A 27,842-nucleotide genomic window follows, 5' to 3' on the forward strand; every position below is an offset into this window, starting at 1 on the left:
CGTCGGCACGGGGATGGCGGCAGCGGCGGCCCGGGGAGCGGCGGCGTGAGGGGACGGCCCTGCCCGGCCCTGCCCGCAGCCGGGCCGCACCATGGGCAGCGCCGACTCCAAGCTCAACTTCAGGAAGGCGGTGATCCAGCTCACCACCAAGACCCAGGTGAGGGCCGCCATCTCGGGCGGGGGGCGACGGGGGGCCCCGCCATCTCGGGAGCCGCCCTGAGGCGCGGCCGGGGCGGGCTGAGGGGGCCTCTCATGCCCGGCCCTGCCCGGAGACACCTCCGGGGCTGCGGGGAGCGGGCGGCCGGGCCGCTGCCCCCCCAGCCCGACCCGGCGAGCGGGGCCCGAGCGGGTCCCTGTGCGGGGGCTGCGGGCAGGGCCGGCCCCGGGCCGGGCTCCCTCAGCGCGGCCCTGCCCGAGGGCCGGGGTGCTGGGGGGTCTGGGCCGGCCCTGCCCATCGCCCTGTCACGGTCTGTGGAGGGGCACCAGGATCGCCGGGACACTGGCCGGGGCAGGGCTGGCAGGGCCCGGCCACTGTCACCGCCTCTGGTGACATCTTGTGCTTTGCTGAGCAGCGTCCTGTGGTAACGGAGCAGACGCTGCTGCCGTAAGGGGTGTCCACGGCTCCTAATGTATTCAGCTGCAGGTTTACATCACCGCAAGGTTTGCCAGTGCTCCCTTTTCTTTATCTTCCCCCCCCCCCCGAATCATGGGTGGAGAACCTTGTCCTTGTTTTCAGTAGCAGCCGATTAAAAGGCCCATGGCCAGCCATGCTGTTTGCAGCAGAAGCAGTTTCCACCTGGGACCTGTGATACAAGGCTTTATTTCTGCAGACTGCAGAGGAGAAGGAGTTAAGTGAAAGTCAGGGCTGTGTGTAGGGAGGGTGGCTGCCTAGAGGTCTAACAGATGTTGTGCCTGTCCTGGGAGTTAGCTTAATTTTTATCTTAACTGGAGAGTCCAGTAGCAGCAGCACACTGGCAGAAAATTAGTAGTCTGTCCTTCTATCTAAGGAGCAGAGGGATTTTTCCCTTTTGAGAAGTCACATCTCAGGTTCTTCTGAGCTACGATTGTGAACAGCTGTTAAAATCCACCTTTGGTTGGTGAGGCAATAACAGCTAGGGTTGACGGCAAAAAGATAGTTAACAATGGGGAATTAATTTGAAAGAAAAGGGTATGGATACAAAAGGGTAAAGGGTAATAGGAGAAAATCTGTGAAAACTCAAGAGATGAAGGCTACGAGTGGGAAATGAATCATAGGTGGTAAGGCTGTGGAAGAGCCTGGAAAAAACATATTGATACTTTCTAAAGCAGTATCACTTCTAGCTGCATTGCTCAGGAATGACTTTTGTGAATATGTTCTTAAAAACCTCCAGTTGTGGATGTTTCACAACATCCCTATGTAAAGAGAAGAGTGAATGAATTAATGTTTTAAGGGCTTCTTCAAAGTCTCTTCTGCATGGCAGAGTGCCTTTGGACTGTCCAGGCACTGTCAGAGTGCCTTTGGACCATTCAGCTTTGGACTGTCCTTTCTTCATAGGAAAACATGCTTATAGAGTGAGATTGGGCAGTAAATCAAGCCTGTAGGTATCTGCCCAGTCTGCTGTTCACAAAGAAGATCCTGTATGAGGCAATCCCTCGGATCAACAGCCAAGAAGGGAGCAGTTCCCTCCCCTGGTTTATCGACCTGTGTAATGAAAGAAGGTTTACTGGGGCCCCGAATAAAGGAAGGAGCAAAAGCTTCATTCTTGGCTGGATTCATTTCACGTCTCTGTGGTCTAGGTGAGACTGCATGTGGAAAAAGGGTGGGGTGTGGGCACTCCCATATTTACATACTGTGGAAGGGCACTGGTGTTTGCTTGTGCAGAACGCGTGACTGGGCTCTCCTGGAGCCTTCTGATCTCGCAGCAGCAGGAAAACCTCCACGTAACTGCCTGGTCCGTGAGACCCTGGATCCAAAACCGGGCTGCAATAGTGGGCAGAGCCAAAGCTTTCCAAGCTGTTGGCTCACAGTATGCTTTGCTTCCTCAGCAGCGTGTCTCCTGTTTTGCAGCCTTCTCCTCTGACATCAGGGAGCTGGACAAATAGATTTTAGTTAAGTCATCAGTAACATGAAACCGTGAGCTTAGAATGCATTGTGAGGTGTTCCTAAGGCTCTGGTGGGAAGAAGTGGTTGAGCAGAAGGCACTGTTCACTCACTGGTGAAGGTTCAGAGTTGGCACTGAAGTTAAATTTTAAAAGTAACTTCTTATCATCTCCAGGCTTTTGTTAATTAAAAAATGAGTGTTGCCATGTGAGCATTTAAAAAAAAATTAAATAAATCTATAAGGAACATAACACTTGAATGGTTGTAGCACACGTGGAGCCCAGAACTTGGAAGTGGAACCAGGTCTGGACGCAGATGGAATTGACTTAATTGATTTTTTTTAACTGCCAAAGAGAAACTCTGAAAGTGTAATAGTATTAAAAAAGAAAAATCACTTCAGAATTACTTCAGTGATTAAAAAGGGCAGTAATACCAGAAGGAAGCAATTAGCTTATGCCACAGATGCATATTTGTAATCACACATGGGGAAATGGGCTTTAAGATTTTTACAAGATATATATTACATTACTCTGCACACCTTTAAATTGGTAGGGCCCATCCTTTTAATAATGAAACAGATGTGCTTCATAGTAGAGAATGTGTGAGTCCTCCCGAATTGCCCATAAAAGTGCTGTTTACTTAACAGGTGAAGAGAAATGGATTGTGAGTTTGACAGAGCAGGAAACTGGTCTGGGAGCCTTAACTGCTGGGGAAGCACCTTTTCTTTTTCCAGTCAGGTGGGAATCCTGCCAGCAACTGACTGGAAGATAAGAAATTTTGATCTTGTGAATGAGCTTGTTAGATTTTAATGCTAGCTATGCCTCTGCTTTGAAAGAGACAGGAAAGATCGAACACGAGGGACAAACTCCAGTCCTTTCTTTTTCCCCCTTGTGGAAATGCAGGAGTACAACGGGTTGTTAACTTGAGCCTGATGAAAGCACATCTTGAGCTCGGAGAGAGGTCTGTCTCTGGCAGCCCATTTCTGAGAGTGTTCAAGTTTGACTCAGCGGTCCAAGTGTCTCAGGTTGATCAAAAGCAAAGTTGCCTTAAAAGCAAAGCTGTAACTAACACTTCACACAGCTGACTTTTCGTCTTGGGCTTTCCCTGCCAGATTTCTACAAATCCCATTTTCCAGTTTGCTTTGCAACACTGTCTCTGCTGTGGGAGCAGAGAACTGGTGGCAGACTCATGAAATCTCTCCTTGATTCTGCACTGCTGACTGCAAAGACCCTATGGGAAAATTTACCATTGTTCCAAAACATGTGTGGAGCTGCCGTCCTTGGCAGCAGGGATGAAATCTTGTTACTTATTAATATTTTGAATAAGTCCGTCCTCAGGCTTTTCTTTTGCACAGTGGCTAACAAACAGGTGGTACAAAGGTGTGTGAATTGCCTCAAACTAATCCCTGGCCCTGCTGCATGGCCTGAACTAGAGCTCAATCAAGTGCTGCATGAATGGTCATTATGTGCCACAGTTGTGCTCATTTGGGGTGGAAAAGAGCATGTTGCTGTTACGTATCTCCTGAGCTTGTGCAGTATGGGCTGGAAACCCTGGGCAGGGATGGGGGACCTGCTGTGCTGTCAGGTGCCAGGAAAAGAAGAGTCCCTGCCCCAAACACCTCGCTACCTTGGCTAGTGGGATGCTTAATTGGCATGTTGGCATGAAGCAAAAAGAGAACACAGTGAAGGAGACCAGTGGCTGCTTGTCCCTTTGTTCTCTGCTGGTGGTTTGCACCAACCTTAGAATTAGTTTCAGGACAGTCCTCTGGTGGGGACCTGTTGGGCAATTGTTGGAAATGGGCATTCCATGTAAGTTGTAAGGGCGGAGAGCTCTCAGCTGGGAGGAGGTGCAAACACTCGCCCTGTCTGAGCTTGTGAGGGATTGTGTCTGAAAAAGAAAGTGAAGGTGGTGCTGGCGTCAGGCTGTCAGGCTGAGGACAGTAACGAATAGGGGAGGCTGTGTCTTGGGAACTTTTCCTGTTTTTAGGACGTGGTCAGCCCCACTGTTTTCCTGTTTCCTGTGAGGTATCCTGTTTGCCTGCTCAGGGTTGTGATTCTCTGCTCAGTATCTGGCATGAGGCTTGCAAACCATCCTTTTCTGACTCCTGCAGCATGTGTGTGGTGTGCTTCAAAGAACCTGAAACCCAACATTTACAACTATTAGGAAGTAAAGACTGGAGGCGTCTGGTAGGACTGGTTTCACCTTTGTTTGGCCAGCCTGCAGGTGGGAGGTCTGTACACCTTGCCCCAAGGAACTGAAGGCAAAAGTCTCCCTCTTTGCCAACTCTGAGATGTCACATCACCGAAGCTCTGCCCACTGTGTGCTCAGCAACACTGGGCTACAGTCACCTCACCCATTGGTGTGGAGCTTGCTTTGGGCAGCAGGGTCCCTGTCTGCTGGTCAGCTCTGTACCTTCAGCAGTCTCTGTGGGGGGGTGTGTGGGGGTCAGGAACTTCCTTTGCTCTCCAGATGTGCCAGTTGTGTTTCCGGAGTACAGTCGAGCTGCTGATCCCTCAATTCTTCTGGCAGTGATGAAATTCTAATTCTCATTGCACTGCTGGTGCAGAGCTGGTTGTCTGCACTGTGCTGGAGGAACGTCAGGCTCTTTCTTACCTGTGCTGTCCTCTGAAAGAGGACAGATCTGTGCTGATGGGGAGGATCCAAAGCAGCCCCAGCTCACAGTGTTGGTGAGGATTCAGCTCCTTGTGAGCTCTCTGGCTTAGGCACTGTCAAGGCTGAGGTGCTCTGGGATTTGTGAATGCAGCATGTGCTGTACCAACACTTGTACCTAAATCTTGACATTTCCAAATGAAGATATCCCTGGCTGGTGAACAAGACTGTTCTAGGTCTCTGTATTTCCCTTTGCTGTGAGCTGGATACAGGCTGTTGTATAAGCTCAGCGTGAGGAAATGGATATTTAGATCCCCAGAGATGCTGTCTGCAGAATACAATCAGCTTAAAAACAGCCAGTACTGTTCTATCAAGGAGATGAATATTATGTGGATTGAGTAGCTTCATGATGCCAGACTGGTAATTAAAACAGGGGGGCAGCAGGGATCTGAGTGACTCAGTACTGAATCGGTGTCCCAGGATTGTACACGGGATACCATCTGTTGATGAGGAGCTGCCTTGCTGCAGCTATTAAAAATGAAAGAAACCGGTGTTTTACCATAATCTGGTTGCCAAGATGGCAGCCAAGACATTCCCAGGGCTGCACATCCAATGTTGCAGTTTGGGTAATCACCGCTGTGCTTCTCCGCTCCCTGGGATTTCAGTCGGAGGCCCTGCTCTTCAATCCATGTTGTGTTGCCATCTGTAAAACAGCGGCTGAGTTCAACCTCTGAGGAGGCCTCAGGCTAGTGGGAGGTAAAGGGATCAGTGTCTGCTGGAGGGAAATGGTTTTCTGCTTCCCCTCTAGATGAGAGTGAAGCCATTATTTATGCATGATGCCCAATTAGCAGCAATTGCTGCTCGCTGTTGTTGGTGGGAGTGGCTGTGGCAGGCGGCCAGGACGTACATGTGGCAATTATACATGTGGTTGTGGTGTGTGGTTGGAAAAGAGGCGTAGGAAGTGTAAGATGTTTCATGCATTACATAGATCAGATTTCCAAATAGTTGGCTCTCTTTGAACAGTGCACTTAGAGATGAGATGTGCAAAATAGCTTTCCTTCCATTAAGCATTTCATGCTCAGGTAACAAAGAGCACAGCTCCTTCACACGCTCAGGAAGCTGAAAGTCAGGCTGTGCTGTTCCTACAGATTCCCTCTGAGGAGCTGTGACCTTGAACATTTCCAGTTGGAAAAAGTTGCTCTTTCTTTTGGGAAGAGGTTTAGTAGGATCTTGCTTTGGTGGCCAGGTGATAAAATGAGCGTTTCAGCACTAGAGCAGAGTTCAAGAAGATACCTAAAACATGTAGTTTTTTTCTGGTTTTGTTTTTCAAGAGTGGAGGGTCACTTGGGCTGGTTCATTACAAGGCTGGCAGGACCAAGACCAGCAATAAACAGCCTCTGCAGCACTGAAGCGTTAAGGCAGAGAGCTGCAGGGCAATAACTTGCTGTACCAGTCTGGGGGCAGCCAGCCCCGCTCACTTTTTGGGCTTTGGTGGTAGTGACACATCACCTGCCCGTGGGCTGGGGCTATTGGTTCAGGAGGTGACAGCAGAGGGGGCAACACAGCACTTCTCCCTGTCAGAGCAGTGAATGAGCTGTTCTCCCCCGAGTGGTGTTGGAGCTGCATTTAGAAACAGCATAGAGCTGGGCAAGTTCTCTGCCTACTACAGCAGAGCTGGGAGTGGGCAGGAGTTGTTTAAATTAAACACACATTCATATTTTTGTCCCTTTCCCATCTGACACGGTAGACCCGCCCACGATGCTGATTACCGCCCTTAACGAGGTGCTGTTTGCTTTGGAGCTGGTTGCAGGCAGGAGGCTCCTCCTCACTCCGAACCAACGGCTGGGGGTGCTCAGGTGTGTGGCTCTTCTGACCTGCCAAGCGTGCCACTGCACCTTGGCATGGCTGGGAAAACTCCTGGAAAAGCTTCCATTTTCCTCTTCTGGCTGAAATCGTGGATCAGTGTCTCTCACACTGCTTGTAAACAGGCAGGTAGCTGGGCCCTTGGGTGGTTTGAGCACTTCTAGCCGTGTTTGGGCAATGCCTATTCTTGGCAAATATTAGTAGCTACTTGGGAAAAGCTGTGTTCAGTTTTAGTCTGGATGAAAAGTTAAGTCTTTCCTGATCATTCAGAGCTCCCAGGCTTTGGATACCTGAGGTGTTGTGTAATGGAGGTGTCTTGTTCAACAAACAGTGCTGGTGTTTTCACTTTTGGGAAGAGGCAGGTCATCACCACGCTGCTTCTTCAGGAGGGCAGAGCTGACCCTGTGTGGCTGAGCCCCTGCTTCACCTTGAATGGCCAGCTCTGCCTTCTGGCTCTGCAAAGCCATAAAGGGCAAAGCAAGGTACAGCCTGCTTTGTTCAGCTTCTCATAACCTGACACCCAGGTTGTTGTCAGCGTTTTGATTTTTAAGTAGTTGCCACACTGTCAGGAAGAAATAATGCTGTGACTCTGCAGCCAGCTGTACAGAGCTGTCTGGCAAACTGACTGTCTCTATGGACAGCATCCTGAGCAGTGGGGTTTCAGAGCAGGTAAAAGTGGAAATTATCTGTACTTGCAGAAAAAGTAATGGGAAGAAGTGTGTTCCCAGGGTTGGAGGGATGAACTTCTCAAACCACAGGTCTGAAATGGATTGCTTGCTTTGGTCCCCTCCTTCCATCTTCCTCTTTGAATTGCTCACTTAGTGCTTTTTAAGAACAAAGCCTTGGCAGCGACTGGCTGCAGCGAGTCCAGTTCCCTAAAAATAGTTGATGCAGAAGGATCGATTGCATTGTCTCTGTAAGTGCTTTGAGGTGGGTCTGTCAGTTCCTTGGGTCTGTTTGTGCCCTAATGTGAGATGTTCCTGATTGCTTCCTTGAGACTTTGGTTACAGTACAAGTAATTCCAGTGCACACTCAGAGCATCCTTGGCTTGCTCTGAAGGTGACAGAGTGCACGAGAACAGCCTGGCCCATGTGCAGTGGTGAAGATCTTGGAATACTTGCATCAGTTGCAGACAAACAGGCAGCCTTGTGTATGTTGTGGCTCCATGAAAGACCTGGGGATTCCCAGTCTGATGCAGTGTTGGGCACATGAATGTCTTGCTGCTTAACCCCTGTGTTTGGACCTTGTGAAGTGGTAGTTCTGCATCTGTAACCACGTTTGTGTCTCTGCAGCCCGTGGAGGCCACAGATGATGCCTTTTGGGACCAGTTCTGGGCAGACACAGCCACTTCAGTGCAGGATGTCTTTGCCCTTGTACCAGCTGCAGAGATCCGAGCGGTGAGAGAAGAGTCGCCTTCCAACTTGGCGACTTTGTGCTATAAGGTAAGGTCGGTGCTGTCTTATTCCTTGGTGCTGTGCTAGCAGGGAGGTGTCCCTGGATCAATAGCGGTGTGGCTCCCAAGGGGAGACAGGTGCCATGTTATTTCCTTGTACCACACAATGTACTTGTTTGTCCCTGTCTCCTCCTAAGACTAACTCTCAGCCCTTCCTCTCGTGGAAGACACAGACCACAGCTGGCGTTTGATCACTTTGGAGACTTTTTCCTCTTGTTCCCTTCCTGTATTTCACTCTGTCCTCTTGGGTCTTGCCTGTATAAACTGCTTGCTGCTCAGGGGACTTTGTACCTAGGCTGCATATTTGTGGTGAGGCTGATACATCTGATTCCTTGTCTGCATCGAATTGCATCTCACCATGCATCTCACCAGTCTGGCTTCAAGCTGATAAATCCCAGAGGGATGTGGAGACTGTCACTGCACAAGTTTGAGGGAGATTTTAAGACCTTTCTTCCTTCTGCTGTGATAATGGAACATTCCTGATGCTGCTTCTAATGTTGCCACATCCTTGTGTGGAGCACAAGGGACCTTGAGTCACGTTTCCTACCCTGCCAGGTTTGGCAAATTGTCAAGCTGGTGAGCAACAGCCTGAGACTTATTCTGTCTGGGAAAGTGCAGGTGTTAATAATGCTCCTGATTTAAGCCTGCAAAGAGTAGGCTTGAATTTGTATTTGAAAAACACTCGGAATGGCATTTTTCCAGTTTTAAATGGTTGTTGCCATCCTGTTTTTCTTTCCTCTACAAACTCTGAATGAGACCTACTGAATCATAGTGAAGGTACCTCTGACTGTGAATTGCACCTCAGACAAATGCATGTAGTGGATAATTGAGAAAAAATACAAACATGAGGGAAAATGGAATGATTTTTCCCTAGTACTATCTTCTGGTAATCTGCAGTTTGGGACTCGAGAAGGGTTTAGGAGACCTGTAGTGACTACGTAACCCCTTTGACTCTGTTTCTTCCTTCTCCCCAAACCAAAACTAAAATATGTGCTCTTCTCCCTGTTGGAAACAGATGTATTGGGAGACCTTGTGACTGCAGGACTGTTTCTCCATGATCTTGGGATATCAATGTCACAGAAGCCTGCAGACTCCAGAAGTGCCTTTGCCAGGCTGAGGGCCCTGACCTGTGCCGAGTGCATGTGCCACTGCAGTGCTGTGTTCATGGGGAGCACAACAGTGTGGCTGAACTGTCATTTACAGTCGTGGCTGGAGACTCAGGCTGTACAGTCATAAATATGCCTGAAGAAATCGTTCAGCTCAGTCAGAGTAGTGTGTGACAGCCTGGGACAAACAGCACTTAAACACCCATTAATGCAGTGACGCAGGCTGGCAGAGTCAGTGACCCAGGCAGTCTGCCATGAAAATAAGCAGGGGCACATGACCTCATGAATTAAAAAGCAGCAAGGTGAATCCTTGCTAAATGTTTTGGGTTTCGTTTCCTTCTGTTTCCCCTTGGAATGAGGGAGTAAGAGCAAGTGGGTGCAGCTGTTGGGGGAAGGAGCTGCCTTTTTCTGTCTGTGGGTAAAACCTCCTGCCACTGCCTCCTGGGGCTGTGGTTGCTGCCTGGTGAGACCTGCATCTATTCTGAAAATCCCAGTGACTCTCCATTGGCAGTTTTAGCAGCGATTGGATGGGCTGCAGTCTCAGCCCAGAAGCTCTTTGCAGAGCAGCACTCCTGTTCACAGGGACAGTGGGGAAACCCGGGCTGCCACCCCCCTCTGTTGCAGGACTTTGACAGACTGGGGGCTGTATCCCTTCACTTAACAGTCACAGGCAGCTTAGCTCCCACCTCCAGAGTCAGGAGAGGTCCCTGCTGTAATCACACCAGCATAGGCAGATCTGTCAAACTGTGTGTTCCTGTGTGATCATCCCCTGCCAGCACCTCACACCCTGCAGCACAGTGCTGCTGCCTTGGTCCTGCTGCATCTCGGGTGCTGTGGCTGATTAAATCTGATCTGCCCTTTTCAGTGTGTGGTGTCATGGAGCAGTGCTGGAAGGAGCCTTCTGGTGCTCTGGCTGTGTCACATGGCACCACACGTGTGCTGCATGGATTAGCCCTGGCATTTGAGGTCTCTTGCAGTGGAACAGTAGAAATTCCAGGAAGGTCTGGTTAAGATCATTAACCCTATTTCTGCAGTGTTTCAAACAGCAACACTGCCTGTGCCATTAGACTGAGAGAAAATGGACTCCTAGTAACTGCTTATAACTCTATGCGAGGGTGTCACCAGCAGGACACACCTGCCCAGCTCTTGCTACTTTGTGCCCAGGCTAATGATACCTACCTTGGTTTTGTTTCCTTCAGGCCGTGGAGAAGCTGGTGCAGGGAGCAGAGAGCGGCTGCCACACGGAGAAGGAGAGACAAATCGTTTTGAACTGCTGCCGGCTCCTCACCCGTATCCTGCCTTACATCTTCGAGGACCCAGACTGGAGAGGCTTCTTCTGGTCAACTGTCCCTGGGGCTGGCCGAGGAGGGGTCTGTCACTTGGCACTTATTCTTTCTGGAGGGTGATGGGGAGGCTGCAGTGAGGAGACACTTATGTACATTTGGGGGTGACTTTATTGCAGTTATTTCTATTTGGTCAGAAATTAGGTGGCATCTTCTAAATTCTTTCCCTTCCTTTGATTCTTATTGTTCTTCCTCTCACCGTCAGCTGCTTTGTTCAGCACAGGTTGCTGCATCATCTGAATGTTTCACTTGGGTGTGTAGCTGTTGGAGAGTGCTGGTGTGTGAGTGAAGTCCTCTCCAGTATAACTGGAGGTGTGAATTGGAATGAACATGAGAGCTGTACTAAAAGCTGTGTGACTTTCTTAGACTGAAATGACCTTGTTCCATTACCCAAAGTTGATTTAAGATTCAAGTCAAACTGCAGCAGGGTGTTGTTTCCACCAGTTTTACAATGTCACATTTAAAGCAAACAGTGCCAGAAAAGCTCTTGGCATCATGACTCAATACCCTGCCTATGAGCTGAGTGATAAATTTTAACTAGGGACCTAACCTGAGAGATGAAGCCCACAACTGAGCAAGAGTGGTTAAAGAGTTAGGTATTCAAAACTGCCCCAATATTTCAGGTGAGGCCACCCCAGTGCAGAGCAGAGCCGGACAATCCCCTCCCTGACCCAGCTGACGATGCTGGGCCTGATGCCCCCCAGGACACTGTTGGCCCTCCTGACTGCCAGGGCACTGCTGACTCATGGCCAACTGGCCATCGACCAGGACCCCCAGGTCCCTTTCCCAGCACTGCTTTCCAGCATCTCATTCCCCAGTCTGTCCATACATCCGGGGTTGCCCCATCCCAGGGCCAGAATCTGGCACTTTCCCTTGTTGAACTTCATGTGGTTGCCCAGTCCTCCAATTTGTCGAGGTCTCTCTGCAGGACCTCCCTGCCTTCGAGGGATTCAACAGCTCCTCCCAGTTTTATTTCATCTGCAGACTTGCTTAGTATCCCTTCCAAGTCCTGTATCCAAGTCATTTATGAAGCCACTGAAGAGCACAGGGCCCAAGATGGAGCCCTGTGGAAGCCCACTAGTGACAGGTCACCAGTGTGATGTTACCCCATTCATTACTATCCTCTGTGCTCGACCTGTGAGGCAATTTCTCACCCAGCATATGATGTGTTTATCCAGCTGTATTCTGGACATTTTGTCCAGAAGGATTCTGGTTGGTACAGTACAAACTTGCCCCTTGTGCTGCCTCTGCCTGTCACCTCTAATCTGCTTCACCTGAGGCCACTTCAAGGGGAAGTTCTGGGTGGTGGAAAGGGAAGTCTTTGCTAGTCCTGCTCTGTGATCTGTTTGATTGGGAGGGTGGTGGTTGCCCATCCTTTCATCTCTGCAGGGGCCAGGGAGTGCTGGAGAGGCTTAACAATGGAACAGCTTGTTTTGGGAAGCAATATGCAGGGTGCCTGATGCTCTGAGCCAGCCAGGCTGCTGTTACTCCTGTCTTTCAGCTTTGTTCAGCACCTAGAAGAGAGAGTTTCTCAGCCTCAGAGTGCTGGGGTCACCCCAAGATGATCCAGCCCAGTGCATGTGTGCTGGGCTGGGGAACCCTCCTGCTTCTTGTGCCTCCTGAGTGTGGGTGGAGCTGTTATGGTTCAGTGTGCTTTGTGTGCTCCATCATTTAACCACGTGCAGCTGTAGGGCTGGGATAACAAATACAGCCCTGGGACGTTAGGGAAGCTGGGGTCGTGTCTAATCTAGAGGCAACAACTTTGCTGATTGAAGGCTGATTTCTCTCAGGGAACTGAAGATGATGGTATGGACCATTAGTAAATATGTTTGTGATTATCCTTCAGCTGCTTCACGGTGCAGTGATGGATGGCAGAGCTCCCAGAGCATGGATCTGCTCTCAAAGGGAGTCTATATTGGGTTCAGATCTCCTGGTTTGTTGTGTATCACCCATTTTGGATGTGGTGGTACCCAGAGCCTGCAGGGTTTTTTTCTGGCAGTTGAGGTGATCTTAGCACAGATCATTCTTGGAAAAGAAATCCCCTTGCACCCTAATGCTTGTCATTTCACCTCTGACCATGAGCCCAAGCAAAACCATCTTTATTGGCTCTGTCCACCCTCTCTGTGCCTCTCCTTGCATCCGCAGTCTGTTTGCGGTATCCTTCCTGCTGTCACCGTCAGAGCCACACAGACCATTATCTCTGGGAGCTGCCTGCTGTGATTGAAGAGCCGTGTGTTGTGCACAGGCTGACAGAGGCCTGGCTGAGGTAGATAAGCTCCTGCCATTCCTGCTCCCTGCCTTTCCCTCAAGCACCGGTGTGTGGTGGGGAAGGCCTCCCATCCAGGATGTTCTTTGACAGGCAGGATCTGGCAAGGTTTCCCGTGGCAACGGCTGCAGAGGAGTAGCCATGCGTGGTTTGAGTGATTGCTTTGAACGCTGGAGATGGCAAATCCTCTCTGCTGTTGTGCCCTCTCTGCCATGGCAGGCTGAGGTGGCCCTTGCACGATGCACGGAGCCTCTGCCGGTTCTGTCACCTCCAGTTCTGGGGAGCCCATGCGGGACTTTGAGAGGTTTTACACCTTATTACTACTGGTTGACTTCTTCCTTTTCATGGCTTTGTGCATCATCCAAATCACCCTCCTTTGTGACTGTAAAACCCTTCTCTCTGTAAATGCTTCCCTTTCATTTTGTCTTCAGTAAATCAATCATCTCCATGTGGCAAGGTCCATCCAGTGCTACTCTTCTGTTACCACGACGTCTCCAGGCCTTTGTCTGCTCAGTTTGCTGTCATTAAAGAGCTTGCTCCTATTTAGTCACCACCATCCAGGGGAACATTTCTTTCCTGTGCTGACTGGGTTTTTGTGTTTCTCCCTCTTGTTCCTTTGCAATGTCTGGCATCCCTGTGTGTTTTTGGGGAGTGTGTGTTCTCTTGCTGTGTGATACTGGTGTTACTGTGTGCTCTTTGCTCTCCCTGGGCTGACAATGCTGTTCTGTTTCTCACCTCAGGGAGATGAAGATGATGAAAATGCCCGGCCACTGGCCGAGTCGTTGCTCCTTGCTGTCACTGATCTGCTCTTCTGCCCCGACTTCACTGTGCAGAGCCACCGGAGGAGCACGGTGGTGAGTTAAACCATGAGATTATCTGCATAGGGGAAGATGAGCTGCATGGTGGGGGGTATCCTGGAAAACTCCAGCAGCTTCCTGCAAACCTGCAGGCAGGAAAATATGGAGTTGCCGAGATTGAACCCACAGTGTCTAATACTGATCAACATATTGCGTTCACTGTGTGGTGTTTGTGCCTTATAAAACAGGTGTTCTGAGACAGCTGGATGAGTCCCAAATGGAGTGGCTGGCAATTACCCCCACAATACAGCTCACCCATCAGGAAAAGGTGGTTGTGCTGGACAACAATTGCTCTTCTGTTGTTGCCAGCAGAGCAGAGACCTTTAGCACCTTGTTCCTTTCTCTGGCAGTTTGATGCAGCCTGGGGCAGGAAGCATCTGTTTGCCTGAATGAGTAGATGGTCTTTGTTGTGTCTTTCCACCTCCTCTCCCTCTTTATATCATGGCAGCAAAGACACATGTGTTCTGATCCTTATGGTCTGTACTTCAGAGGAGTTCCCTGAAGCAGGGATCTCCTACCAGGTGTGCTAAGAACAGGTTGTGGTGCATCTACCTCCCTCCCTCTCTCCCATCAGTGATTCTGGTGTTTTTTGTAGGTCTGGTCTATAAGCAAAAGTGGGCATCCCTCCTTTTGGTGTAGCTCTGATGTAAACTAAAAATGAGCATGCTAAACCACTGTGTATTTGATGGCTGCAAAATTCCCTGACAAACGTGAGGTACTAAATTGATTGCTTGAGGTTTTTGAGTAGTAGAAAGAGTGTTGAAATCTGTCACCTGAGGGTGAAGGGGCAAGGCTGGATCTGAGCTACCCCTGTGCTAAAAGTAAGTGGGAGTGGGGCTGAAACAGATGGACTTACTGTCTATTGTTGTCACTTGGGATGGATTGCACAAGTCGGGGTGACAATGTTTATTCCTGGGAGAGCCTCCCCCCACCACCTGCACCTGTGATTTTCACTTGGCAGCAGCCAGACTGGTTTTTCAGTGCTCTGGGCAACTAGAATGAGACACTGAGATTGTGAATGATTTATGTTCCTTGCTGTTGGCTGCCTGTCTGCTGCCTGCAGCCTCTGTAGCCTTTGCCAAGCTGGCTTCCCTCCCTGAGCCTGGTCTGACTTCAGGTTAGGAGAGAGATGGTACCACCACCTCGTGTTCATGGCAGAGCATGTGACCCCAGAGATACAGGTCATGGTGGATATTTGCTGAAGCAGGATTGAGTAAAGAGGAGGAGTAAGAACTGTGAGGGAATGGGCAAAGGAGAACTGAGACTCACCCGTGTTGTTTTGCTCTTTGTCCTCCCACTGAAGTCAGCCCTTATGTTACAGCTAGAAATGGATACTCCCTCCATCATGCACAGTGCCTGCATCTCTCTTACCCTTTACTCACCAAGGCTGAGCTCTTTGAAGACATCAGCACCTGCTTTTTTAGGCATGGGAAGATGCTGCACAGACCCAACTGTCTGGGTGCTTCTCTGCTGGTTTCTTTGGTAGAGAGAGTGGCTGAACTGCCTTGGATACCACTAATGCTGCCAACTCTGGCTCTTGCCTTCTGTGGTCCAACCTCTTATTTCTCCCACAGGACACAGCAGAAGATATCCACTCCATCGACAGCTGTGAGTACATCTGGGAGGCAGGAGTGGGCTTTGCCCACTCTCCACAGCCTAACTACATTCATGACTTGAATAGGTAAGAGCTTCTGCAAAAGCAGAATGGAAAGAAACTGGCTCAGGAGGGGGAGATCTGGGGGAGATGAGCGCTTGGCTTCTGTGGGTATCCGTGATTCCCAAGGGGCTTTCCGCTTGCTCCTTTCTGAGCTAACAGGACTGGCAACATAGAAAAAAACCTCAGCTGACCTTTTAAATAGCTTTTTGTATTATGATATGGGAGTCAGAGTGTCTGCAACAGGAACTGGATAAACACTGCTGTTCTGGAAATGCCTGGGGGCTCTGTACTGGATTTCTCTTTTCGTAAGCAGCAGTTCCGCCGAGCTTTGTGCCAATGAAAGCCGTATTGCTTAGGAAATGAAATGGGCTTAGGTCTCTCTGGGGAGGACTTTCTAGATAGGACTGAGCCTTCCTTATGTGTTGTTGTGGTAAGTGATTGTACCTCCTGCTCCACGCCTTGACAACTTCTTCCTTCCTTTCAGGACAGAGCTGCTGAAGCTGCTGCTGACCTGTTTCTCCGAGGCCATGTACCTGCCTCCCTCCTCAGACAGCAGCAACACCAACCCCTGGGTACAGTTTTTCTGCTCTACAGAAAACAGGTGAGGATGAAGGGTGGGACCCGGGTGCCAGGGGGAGAAAAACCTTTAGATCTCCTTCATGAAGTGTGTTGGTAATGGGGGACCATAGGACTTGCTACCTCCAACATCCAGGGGCTGTTCCCTGCTGTAGACTGCATTCCTTTGGGATGGTGGCGTGGCACTGCAGCAGGTGTTGGATGAATACCGCCCTCTAGTGACATTGTTTCCTCTGGGACTTCCAACTCCTCAGGTGACACTCACCCTGGGAAGCACAGTCCTGGCTGAAGGCAGACAGTTTTGTCTTTCCAGGGCCTAGAGAGCTTTGAGGTCCTTTTCCCCTTTTTACACTGCTGCACAGGATTCCTCTGTGAGGCCACATGGCCTTTTTCATCTCCCCTTTCCTCTCAGCTGTAGTCCAGGAGACCAGCTTGGCTCTTGTCTCTGGGCTGCTCAGTCATGGGTCACTGTCCCAGGTTAAAGAAGATGATGGTGTTTTATCATGACTCCAGACTCTGGGGGAGAGGGATGCCTGTCCCTTCCTAAAGGTAGCACCTTTATTTTCCTGCTTCTGCCTTCTGAGAGTGTTTTCTCCTCCTCAGACATGCACTCCCGCTCTTCACCTCTCTCCTGAACGTTGTCTGTGCCTACGACCCGGTGGGTTATGGGATTCCCTACAACCACCTGCTCTTCTCTGACTACCGCGAGCCTCTGGTGGAGGAGGCGGCCCAGGTGCTGATTGTCACTTTGGACTATGACAGCTCCACCAGTTCAAGTCCCACCGTGGATGGCACGACCACTGGCACAGCCATGGATGATGTGGATGTGAGTAACACTGGGGTCTGTATTTGCTGCTCTCCTGAATTCCTTGGGGTCCTCCCACACCAACTTGTATTGAATGTTGAGCTGTAGGGCCCAGCACTGCTCCTCCCCCTGCAGTCTGCTCTTTCTAATCTGGTCCTGCTTTAGTCCTATAGGCCACTAAACACCTGTACATGACCAAAACACTAGATTTTGGTCACTGCCTTGAATCAGGAGCATGTAAGTGAAAAGCCCCTGACTTTACTATTCCCTGCAGTGCTCTGTCTCCTTGCATTTAAAACTGGATCAGTCAGAGAGGAAAGCTGAAGTGAGGGACACTTGACTTCCTGAGTAAACTTTGTTGCCAGTAAGCATTTCCCTCCTTTTCTTTGAACACAGCCTCCTGGACCAGACAATCTGTTTGTGAATTACCTCTCAAGGATACACCGAGAGGAGGTAACGTGCTCCCATCCTGCACTGTTTCCTGTCTGATTTCATGCTGATTGCATTATCCCTGGGCCCACCACAGTCTCTTTCCTGGTCTGTTGGCAGGATTTCCAGTTCATCCTGAAAGGAGTGGCTCGCTTGTTATCAAACCCGCTGGTCCAGACCTACCTGCCAAACTCTGCCAAGAAGATCCAATTCCATCAGGAACTCCTCGTCCTCTTCTGGAAACTCTGTGACTTCAACAAGGTGTGGATCTGCTTGTTGCTGGGTTTTGCCCCACCTTGTCTGGTGTGGCTCTGGCTGGACTGAGCCCTGGTGAAGGGTTGTGGTGGGTAGTTAGCAGTGGCTCTGGGGTACTGTGGTCAGCAGCACTGCTCCCTGCTGCTGGAGGGATGTGGGGACAGCCTGTGAGGGGGGCTGCAGCTCCTGAAGGTCTGTGCTTGAGAAATTATTATAATAATCCTACAAATAACACTGGAGTTGAAGAGCTGGTGCATACACTAGGCTTTTTTATGTTCTTGAGAGACTAATTAGCTCAAGAGTACCTCTCCTGAGTCCTGCAGATGATTCAGGAAACCAAATATGCTTGTGATTGTCTGAAATCCTCCCTTTTCTTCCAGAAATTCCTATTCTTTGTGCTGAAGAGTAGCGATGTTCTGGACATTCTTGTCCCAATCTTGTACTTTCTCAATGATGCCAGAGCAGACCAGTGTAAGTTGGTTGTTTTCAATATTTGGGATGGTTTGTGCTTGACAGTGGAGCTAGAATGTTTTTAAGATACTTCCTCTCTACCACTTACATGTGACAGCATCTCAAGTATGTTCCTGACCTTCTAAGACATGGAGTAGAGTGGTTCAGTTAGTTAGGTTTTGATGTTTCTAACAGACTAGAAGCAGGACATGATCTATCCCACAATGTAGGGAAGGGAGATCCTTCCTTAGCATGTGTTAACTCTTATTGAGTCCTCATGTTGAAAACTCTGTCTCTGATCCCATGAGGAGGGAGAAATGAGCAATCATCTCTTGCTTTGGGAATAAATCAGGTATAACTCTGTCACTCTGTGGTGGAGAGAAGTCATATCTTCCCTACTATGATGAGAGGTTTATATCAAGAATATAATGAAGAAAAACATGATCTGTCCAAGGCTTAACACTGTAGTGTTACATAAATGTGCTTGGGAAGGACACTGGCACTGACAACAGAGGGAGCTCTGTGGGATGTCCCTTATCAGGATAGTTTGGTCTGTGCACTTTCTTTTCAGTCCCATAATGTTTCTCCTCCTTCCTCACTGCCCCTCTGTCTCAGGATTCCCCTGGCCTCACTGTGACATGTGGAGTTTTTCTGTTTTTTTTTCCCCTGCAGCACGAGTGGGCTTGATGCACATTGGGGTCTTTATCCTGCTGCTTCTCAGTGGGGAGCGTAACTTTGGGGTTCGCCTGAACAAGCCGTATTCTGTCCGAGTGCCTATGGATATCCCTGTCTTCACAGGGACACACGCAGATCTGCTCATCATAGTGAGTATAGCTCCAGCAGTTCTCCTCTGACCCTCCCAGCTCCTGCTTCATACCTCCACAAACAATTGTCCTCCTTCAGTGTACTCACCCTCTCTAGACTAGAAGCCCCCTGAGTAGCTAGAAAGTGTGTGGGATGCATCTAAGCACTGGTGGGATCTTTGCACACTGTTAACCTGAGGTGATGTGTCTGGCAGGTGGTTGGTTGGAATTCCAAGAGGTGCAATTCCGTCTGCATGAGATGATCCCAAAGAACAGGATTCCTGATGGTGCTGGGCTGGTGTCCAGAGGACTCTGGGACTGGCATGAGTGGGATGGGTGCATGGCCTGTACCAGACTTGACTGTAGGTGGGGAAGGCAGGAGATCTGGCTCTGTCCCAGGTAACCAGGGTTGTGTGGAGCACATCTGTCAATGGGAACAGCAGTGATACCAAGCTCAGCCCTCCAGCTTGTGTTACTGCAAGGTTTCATTCACCTTTCAGTCTGCCCACAGCACTGCCTACAAAAGCTGTGTGCTTTGCAGTACCAGCCTTGGGTGGTTCCCTCCTGTCACGTTAGTGCTCGTTCGCCAGAAAAGAATATCTCAGCAGCTTCTCATAAACCTCCAAAAGGAGATTCTCATTAGAAGGAATAGGAAGAAACCTGTCCACCACAACTGCACTTGATGCTATGTGTTTTGCTATTACATTCCATTTATCTCAGATCATCTCTGTGTTTTAATTATGAACAGGACTTCTCTACAGACATGCCAGCTAGAGTTGGGAAGGCCAAGACTGGGAATGTCTGAACTGGTTACAAGGCAGTTGAATCTTTCCATGTCTGAGGGTGTAGTTAAAAATAGTACGAACATTTGAGTTAGAAGTTCATGCTAAAATCAACTGTAAAATGATTAATTCTGTAACATTTCATACACCTCTCATAAGGGTTCAAAGTCAAAATCCATTGGAAATAAAGATGTCTCTTACTTCCTGGTGTTTTGGTTTTGTCCCAGGCTGCCTGAACATTGTGGAACAGCTCACAGTCAGTTTCTGTTTGTGGTGTTGTGGGGCCCTAATCATGTTCCCAAAGGATTCCTTGCAAATGAAAGCTTGTACTCGTGGAGCACAGTCTGCAGTGAGAGCAGCCTTCCCCACCTGTGTAATTGTGGAGTGTGCAGGGCCCTGCCTAGGAAGGAATGGTGTCAGGAAGCGATTAGTGTGGGGGTGGCACTGGTTTTGGTTGAGAGGGTGCTTTCAGTAAGGTACTGCCTTGCTCAAGAACTCCTTCCTTCCACAGGTCTTTCACAAGATCATCACGAGTGGGCACCAGCGGCTGCAGCCTCTCTTCGACTGCCTGCTCACCATCGTAGTGAACGGTGAGCACTGTGGGGTGAGACCACAGCCTGCAGCAGGGACAGGGATGGCTGCTCTTACTCCCCTCTCTCTGCACTCCTGCCTGTGTCCCCTAACACTGACCAGTGCCCACTGCTGGAAGCTCATCCTTTCCAGTCCGTGCTGGAGGTGCCAGATGCAGATCAGGCCTGCTGCAGGGTCAGATGGGGCAGAGGTGGGGACAGCAGAGTCTTGGAGCCCATTTGGGGTAGCAGAAGGACATTTGCTGGCAGGCCTGGTGTGTTTGGCAGTGCCGTTCCTTTCCAGCAGGGAGTGCCACCTCCCCATGATGGCAGTGGCTTCCCTTGGGCTGAGTGTCCAGGTGGCTTCAGTTGAGAAGCTTTTCAGGAGGCACAGCAGAGATGCCATTGCTAATGTAAAACTAAGCAAGACCCTCTAAAAGCAGCAGCGCCTCCTTTTACTAGGCAATATCTCCATTTCACTTCTTTTGTATTTGGAAATGCTTCTGTGGAACCCTGTTGGGCTCAGCTTTCTCAGAGGCTTTCTCAGAAGTGCAGGGTGGGAAGGTGATAAAAGCAACATTTTTGGTGATGTATCTTTGAGCATAAATACACCTTGGTTCTTTCTCCAGTTTTCATTTGTTTGCCTTCCATAGTGTCTCCATACCTGAAGTCTCTCTCCATGGTGGCTGCTAACAAGTTACTGCATCTGCTGGAGGCTTTTTCCACCACCTGGTTCCTGTTCTCTGCTGTCCAGAACCACCACCTCGTTTTCTTCTTGCTGGAAGTTTTCAACAACATCATTCAGTACCAGTTTGATGGTAAGAAAGTGGCTGCTGTGTTTAGTAGGTTTGCACCAGTTTAGTCCAAGAGAACCTGAGATGGAAGTTCACAGAAAGTCCAAACAGATGAGGTGAGAAATGTAGAAATCAGCTACATGGAGCCTTGCCTAGGATTGAGAAGTTGGATTAGTAGTTAACTGTTGTTGGGTCCTAACCTAGAGAAATTGTGTTAGAGCAAAATGAGATGACAGCTAACTGTCAGCGCAACATCAGGCTCCTGCAGGCCCGAAGATGAGATGGATAGAGGGGAAGAAGAGGGGAAAGTGAGTGTGTAACACTGAAGCTGTGACTGGCTGAATGCTGCTATGAAACTGCTCATGTTGCTCAGCAGTGCAGTTGATGGGACCAAAACAACTTCCACCTCCTTAAACATTTAAAGTGCTTCTCAGTTCTGCTCTGGCAGGTCACTGGGGCTGAGGACCAAATAGCCCCATCCAAACAAAGTTCTCGCACTTCCTGCTTTCCAGGAAATGCCTTCTGCTTCCCCTCTTAAAAGCATGAGAATATTGTACCTCAAAGAAATAATAAAGTGAGGTCCCTAAAGCTGCTCAAAACTTAATGTTTTGTTTAAACCTGCAAATCAAGAATGCCCATTCTGCTTCCCTGATGGAAATCCTGCACGTGGTGGTTGCCAAGTCCAAACCCAGCCTTTGTGGGTATAATTTGTGTTTTATATTAGAGGATGGTTTCATTCTGTTCTCTGCTATCTTGCAGGCAGTAAGAATTGTGGCAGTTTTGCTTCACTATTTCAAGTCTGTTTCTCCTCAAATTGAGTGCCCTGATTTGTTTTGTGAATTCTTTTGAAGATGGAGAAATATTCAATCTTGGCTAGTAACCTTTTTGTCCAAAATAGGTGCTATTATGTGGTTTAAATGATCCTTTTTCCTCTCAGTTGTTTGAATATCCCTCTCCAAGCCATTTCTTGTCAGCCTTCCAGCCTAGGAAGGATTTCACTGAATTTTCTGTACTGCTTTGTGGTGGATAAGAGGATATTGAGCTCTGCTCTTTCTTCCCTGTGCCGTTGCCTTTGTGGGTGGTAGCAGAGTTCTCTGAGCTTGCAGAATCTCTGCAGTCATGCTTTGTATCGAGTGAGCTGTGCTGTATTGGCAGAGCTCTTTGGGCCTCACTTCTCTGCTCGTTTTGTTGCTGTGATTCCCAGGGAACTCCAATCTGGTCTATGCTGTTATCCGCAAGCGGAATGTGTTTCACCAGCTGGCCAATTTGCCCACGGACTCACAGTCCATCCAGAAGGGTCTGCAGCGCAAGAAGAAAACCCCTGAGCCCATTTCTCGTACCAACTCCCAGGATGGGGTCTCCATGGAGGGGTCACGTCCTGCTGCCCCTGCTGAACCAGGGACGCTGAAGACCAGTCTGGTGGCTACTCCAGGTGAGCTTTAGTTTACCTTTGGAGCAGGAGAGAGGCTTGTTTTCTCTGTGAGATACATTGTGGACTCACCCTTTCACTGGGTGTGGAGAGATTAAGAGTTTACATCTGTGAATAACTTAACTGCCTTTCAGTCTGAGTTTCAGATCAGTTTGCCCAAGCTGATCACAAACAAACTGCCTTGAGTTTCTCTCCTGTCAGGCTTAGTGTCCACGTGGCCATTTGCCCTAATCTTGACCTATTGCCTCATAGGTCATAACTATATCTATGTGAATCTATGTTCCCCTTGCATCAGGGAGCGTTTTCCTTGAGACAGACTTCTCTGGGGTGGTGAAATCAAGGCTCAGTCTTGCTTATCCAGTTGAAAGGAGAGCATTTCCAATGTCAGCAGAGGCATAGGGTGTCTGTGCAACATAGGTCAGATAAGAACCCCCTCCTTTAAAACATATTTAATTCACTTGTGTTTCTCTTTTGAGCACAGGAATTGACAAGCTCACAGAGAAGTCTCAGGTGTCAGAGGACGGGACCATGCGTTCCCTGGAGCCCGAGGCTTCCCAGCTCTCTCCAGAGGGAAACCCACCTGCAGGCCTGAGTGATGGGGAGCCCTGGAGCGGGGTAAGGCCAGACAGTGGTGTGCAGGGGAGATCTGGGATGTGAAGTGAGCAGAAATGGGGGGCATAGAAGACAAGGTCTGGTTGGCCCATTGAGGAAAGGCATCGTATTAAAGGCAGTGTGGGCATGTGCAGGGTGCTGGAAAACAACGTGGTTCAGGAGCACTGTTACATCATCTTGGGTGTTTCATGTTTGTGCTGGTGACACGAGCTGGGGCACACGAGTGAGCTTTCTCCAATGTGAATGCTACTAAGCAGCACCAAGGGCATAACTGCAAAGGTGTGTATTCCTGTTCCTGAGGTTTTCAACTCTCATTCTTACTGCTGCTTCTTTTTCCTCTCCCTTCTGGGATGGAGAGCTTTACCAGAATCTTCTGTTAGCTGGTGAACAGCGTGTTCCCATGAGGGCTTGGTTGAGGTACTGTCCTCAGAGTGGCTTTGAATAAATTGGAATAAACAGAATATCCCAGGATGAGTTTTACTTACCCTTCCTGGCCTAACCTGGTACCAGGTGAAGGCCCATGGTCAGTGAAGTATCTTAAGCACACAGTTAATTATGTTGTCATTATGTGAGAACTTGCAGAAGAAAGGTTTTCTTCTTCCAGCAGCCCATAAAACCTAATTGTGGGTCATTCCATCTGTGTCCAGCAACTGGCTCGAGCTGTTCCCCAGTCAGAAAAGGACTGGCACAGCACTGTCACCTTCCAGTGGCTTCCAGCAAAGCTCTGCCCCAAACTGGCTGTTTCTGGTTGTGAAGGTGATGCATGAATGAGCCCATGCATGTGGAGGATTGTATTTCTTGCTCTTAAGTGTGATTTGCTTTTGTTTGTTGTTTGTTTAAAAATAATATTTACTGATAGGAGGCATCACACTCCCGGCGGGATCGAAGGCGTCTCTCTAGTGCATCCTCCAGTGCACAGTGGACTCCAACTCCTGACTGGGTAAGGGAATCTGGACAGAGGAAATAAATAATGAGGAAAAGAGTTGTGGCAGAAATACCTCACACACCGCCTTCTCTGCCATCAGAAACTCTCCCAGAGCAGCATTTCCTCAGTGGGAATGTCTTTGACTTGTGGTCAAAGCTCCAGAAGTTTACTAACATCTGCAAAGAAGTATTTTGTTTTACCTGTTTGAAACCAATGCCCCACTGATTTCATTGGGTGCCTCATAATTCCAGTGCTCCAGGATTTATTGTGTTGCTCCTGTGCACTCAGTTCATCCACCAGCTTCGTAATTTTTGTGCACCTCATTTGTTGCAGAGATTGCAGAGACAACTGTATTAAAACTGCTAATGCAGTGCACTGATTTCCCTGCTGCTTTCCTACCTATAGGTGATGTCTTGGAAGTCAAAGCTTCCCCTGCAGACAATCATGCGGCTCTTACAGGTGCTGGTCCCTCAGGTGGAGAAGATCTGCATTGACAAGTAAGTAGATTTTTGGAGAGGAAGGGCTGTGCAGTGTGCAAGGAGCTCTGTGAGGTTGGCAGAGCCTGAATTTGGAGAGCCCTTGGGGAAAGCTTGTAAAGCATGATTGAAAACATGACAGGCTCAGCAGAGATGTTATTTTCCTTGCCAAACGTTGTGTTTGTCTGATCCCTTCTCCGCTCTGTTTACAGAGAGGGTGTGTGTTCTCGCTGGCTCTGTGTCTGTTTAGGCTGATACTTTGTGCTGCAGCAGTCTTGGGGGTGTCTGTGGGCCGTGCTGAGGATGTTCCTGGCCTGTCTCTTCACAGGGGTCTCACGGATGAGTCGGAGATCCTCAAGTTCCTGCAGCACGGCACCCTGGTGGGGCTGCTGCCGGTGCCTCACCCCATCCTCATCCGCAAGTACCAGGCCAACTCGGGCACTGCCATGTGGTTCCGCACCTACATGTGGGGAGTTATTTATTTGAGGTAAACCAGCTGGGTGCAGTCTGAGTTGGTCTTTTCCAGTCTGAGTTTTGGGGGCCCTGTAGAAGGAATAGCGTGCACTTGGCCAGCTATTGGATCATCTCATATTTACAGGATAGAAAGGTGTTGTTCCCTTGGAAGAGACTTGGGTGAATCAGCTGCTCCAAAACTTTGAGTGGGTGTCATGAAGGGAGTTGTTCTGCGAGTACTGATAGTTTGGGAACTGGCAGCAGCAGGGAATGGAAAAGCTGCCTAGAGGGTCTGGTGCAGAGATTTCATGCAAAGCTCTGGCTTTGTGGGATGTTGTGGATACTATCATCCCTTTCAGGTGCATTGTCTCTCAACCAGTGATTTCATTTTATGCAAAGCTGAAGGTGTGCTGTGTAGGCAGCTGTAATCTTGGCTGGGAAATTTGAATTCCATGTACCTGGCCACAGAGAGTAAAGTGGCTCTTGTTTTTCTCTCTCAGGAATGTGGATCCCCCAATCTGGTATGACACAGATGTGAAGCTGTTTGAAATACAACGGGTCTAAGAGAGCACTTACCTCTACTGAGAGAAATACACTGGATCTAAGGACTGCGGTGTGCTGCTTCATCACAGCTATTCCTGCATTTCACATCCAGCTGAGAGACCAAAAGGACAATCACTTCATTTACCTCCCTGTCATTTAAAGCTTTAATTGGGACCTGCTTGGACATCCCTCCCCCCAGCTCACTTCTCTTCCCTCACCCTTCACCACGAACCTTGAGTGAAAGATATCTAAGGGATTGTCCATTGTTGTGGTTGCACTAGAAATCAGACTGTTCTTAGCTCCTCTGTTACTCTTTTGCTTCTGGATGTGGTTTGGAAACCAATCTGACCCTGTCCTTGCCCTGGTGAGAGTCAGCATTTAATTGAAAAAGACTAGCTGTATACTGGGTGCAAGGGAGAAGCTGCTATTCCTGCAGGAGACAGGTTTTGGAAACTGCAGTTACTTTCACGTGGCTCCATAAAGTTTCCAGGGCATCCCTTCTGGCTGCAGGTGTCTCCCTGGTGTCTCAGTTGTATATAGAGAAGTCCTTCCCATCCAAAGGAAAGGAGATGGTGTTGAAGGAAAACTTTGTGTCTCAGTTCTGAATCTCTCTACTCCTTTCCTGGAAAGCTGCTTGAAGGGGTTTTCACTGGTGTGACAGAGAAGTTTTTCCTTGGCTTCCAGGCCCAGCAGCCTGTCCTTGATGGTGGGCTGTTACAGTGGAACATGTCTGGCTTTGGAAAGCCCTCCTTAATCCATGTGAGCACACAGGGAGGAAGGGACTGGCTCAGTGAGAGCAAGGAGAAGAGACCTGACTGTTAAACTCTTCAAGTCTTCTCCTGTTGACTGAAAGGACACTGTCACCTGGGTTTGAAAGGAACCATATCCTTCCATCTTTGCCTGGCAGGCTGATGCAATGCAGGAGCAGAAGGGTGTTTTGCACACTACTGTCTAAGGCAGGGGTTTGAGGGGGGCACTCAGGGAAGTTGTAGGAGGAATTTGGAAGTTGTAGGATGAGAAGCATCTCCATGTCAGTAGGGAGTGGAGAGTGCTGAGGCAAAGTTTAATTCTTCAGGGCATTTTGCTAGTGACCAAGTTATTGGATCTTGAATGTATTGGGTCCCAAGCATCCCAAGTGAAGTCTGGGAAGCCAGAAGGAGAATTGGTGGGAGACCCACTGTTGTTGGATTGGTTCAGTAATGTGGGGTTACGCATTGGTGAGTGGAGACATCCTGGGTTTTGAGTCAAATTTTATATTCTGCTGGGAGGGGCTGCTGTCTTAGACCTGTGTGGTCTTTAGACAGTGAAATATGAGAGGTGCTGTCATGAACTGAGACCTTTCTCACCAAGCATAGTCCTTGGTGCTCTGGTATTCAGGCTCTTGGGAGGATCATTAGCCACGAACTGTTTGCCACAGCTTAGAACCAGTGCCATCACTGCATGGAAGCAGGTCCCTCATGTTAAAGTGTGTCACACACTCTGTGACCTTTAAGCCTGGTCTAAGCTTTGAAGCTGGAGTGATAACAGTGTGACCATCCTCTCTCAGAGAGCTGCTGTAGTGTGCTGCCAGCTCCCATGGGTCTGTAGCCAGGTGGTTTCCTCCCTTGGGCACTGAAAGGGGATGGAGTCCTAGGCCAGTAGAAAGCTGAAGTAAAACCCAAACGATTTTCTGAAGGATAAGAAATATGTGAAATAGAGAGAGGTTATTCCCCCACCTGCCTCCCATCTCCAACCCACTTTGCCACCCAACACTACTCCCATCCTGACCCCACCTCTGTTCAGGTGGAAACAGGGTGAGGTCTCTGTTTTACTTGGAAAATCTCTCATATATAAGAATGTGATTTGGTGGGGCCAGTCTCTGATTGTACGGCACTCGCACCTCACAGCTGGAATGGGGCATCCCGTGTCCCACGTGCTTGCCTCTTCCCTCCCATGGATCTGCTGGTTCTCACAATCTCTTCCGTCCTCTCTTTTCTGCTTTGTTTCTTTGTGAGTTCCTCTGGAAGCCTTTTTGTTTGTTTCTTGGTGTTTGGAGTCTGATCCTTGTTCTGTGGAAATCAACTTGCACTGTAAACTCTTTGCTTACTTATGGAGAGAAAGATAAAGATTAACTGAAACATGCATTTGATTGGTTGGTTTTTTGTTTGTTTCTTTTTTTTTTTTCCACAGGGAGGTTTATAATCTTGTTTGTCTTATGCTGGGGTGACCTGTGCCATTAGATGACCATAGGCTAGCTTACTCTGCAGGGGTGATATTTTTTTTTGTAATCAGAACTGAAGATTGGACTCCGGAAAAATGAGGCTGAACTGTGTGGTTTTGGCTCTTTCTGTGTTTGTGGCATGAGACATCATCAGAGATCAAACAGGATCAAGTCTGCTGACTTTGTGAACCGTGTGCTAAAACCTTTGTGGAGTTGAGACCTGTCAAACAGGCACCCTGGCCCTGGGGGTTGTTAGGAAAGGACATAGAAGGGCTGTGGGTAAGAGTTGGGGCTGGTGGGCTTCATTCCTGTCCATGCTAATCATGTCTTCAGTCATGTATTCAGTGTCATTCCAAAGTCACCTGGTCTGTGAAGGCTCAGTAACTTAAACCATTGTTTTATCTGTTTCACTGCAGATAAAATCCAGGTCATGGGTTTGCCCATGAAGTGCCATCATTGAGGTCAGACCTTAGCATGTGTCTCCTGTGGATCTTGCGGTACAAACA

General features: G+C 49.0%; 1 protein-coding gene across 4 annotated transcripts; it reads left to right on the forward strand.

Moving 5' to 3' along the window:
• On the forward strand, positions 1-27,259 carry HID1 (HID1 domain containing). Of its 4 annotated transcripts, none has more exons than XM_027691653.1 (19): positions 1-157; positions 7,846-7,995; positions 10,312-10,482; positions 13,462-13,575; positions 15,153-15,259; positions 15,720-15,836; positions 16,415-16,637; positions 17,013-17,069; positions 17,166-17,306; positions 17,681-17,771; positions 18,423-18,574; positions 19,847-19,925; positions 20,558-20,722; positions 21,903-22,130; positions 22,609-22,742; positions 23,599-23,679; positions 24,070-24,161; positions 24,469-24,627; positions 25,094-27,259. In XM_027691653.1, the coding sequence occupies exons 1-19, from the start codon at positions 92-94 to the stop codon at positions 25,155-25,157; spliced, it is 2,391 nt and encodes a 796-aa protein (XP_027547454.1). In that variant the 5' UTR covers positions 1-91; the 3' UTR covers positions 25,158-27,259. The 4 variants fall into 4 exon arrangements, with proteins under 4 accessions (XP_027547454.1, XP_027547456.1, XP_027547453.1 ...); XM_027691655.1 differs by lacking the exon at positions 1-157 and adding an exon at positions 396-660; XM_027691652.1 differs by lacking the exon at positions 1-157 and adding an exon at positions 743-847.
• Positions 27,260-27,842: the final 583 nt, after the last annotated feature.

Source organism: Neopelma chrysocephalum, unplaced genomic scaffold, assembly GCF_003984885.1.
Source record: "Neopelma chrysocephalum unplaced genomic scaffold, ASM398488v2 Primary Assembly neopelma1_84, whole genome shotgun sequence".
Lineage (NCBI taxonomy): Eukaryota > Metazoa > Chordata > Aves > Passeriformes > Pipridae > Neopelma > Neopelma chrysocephalum.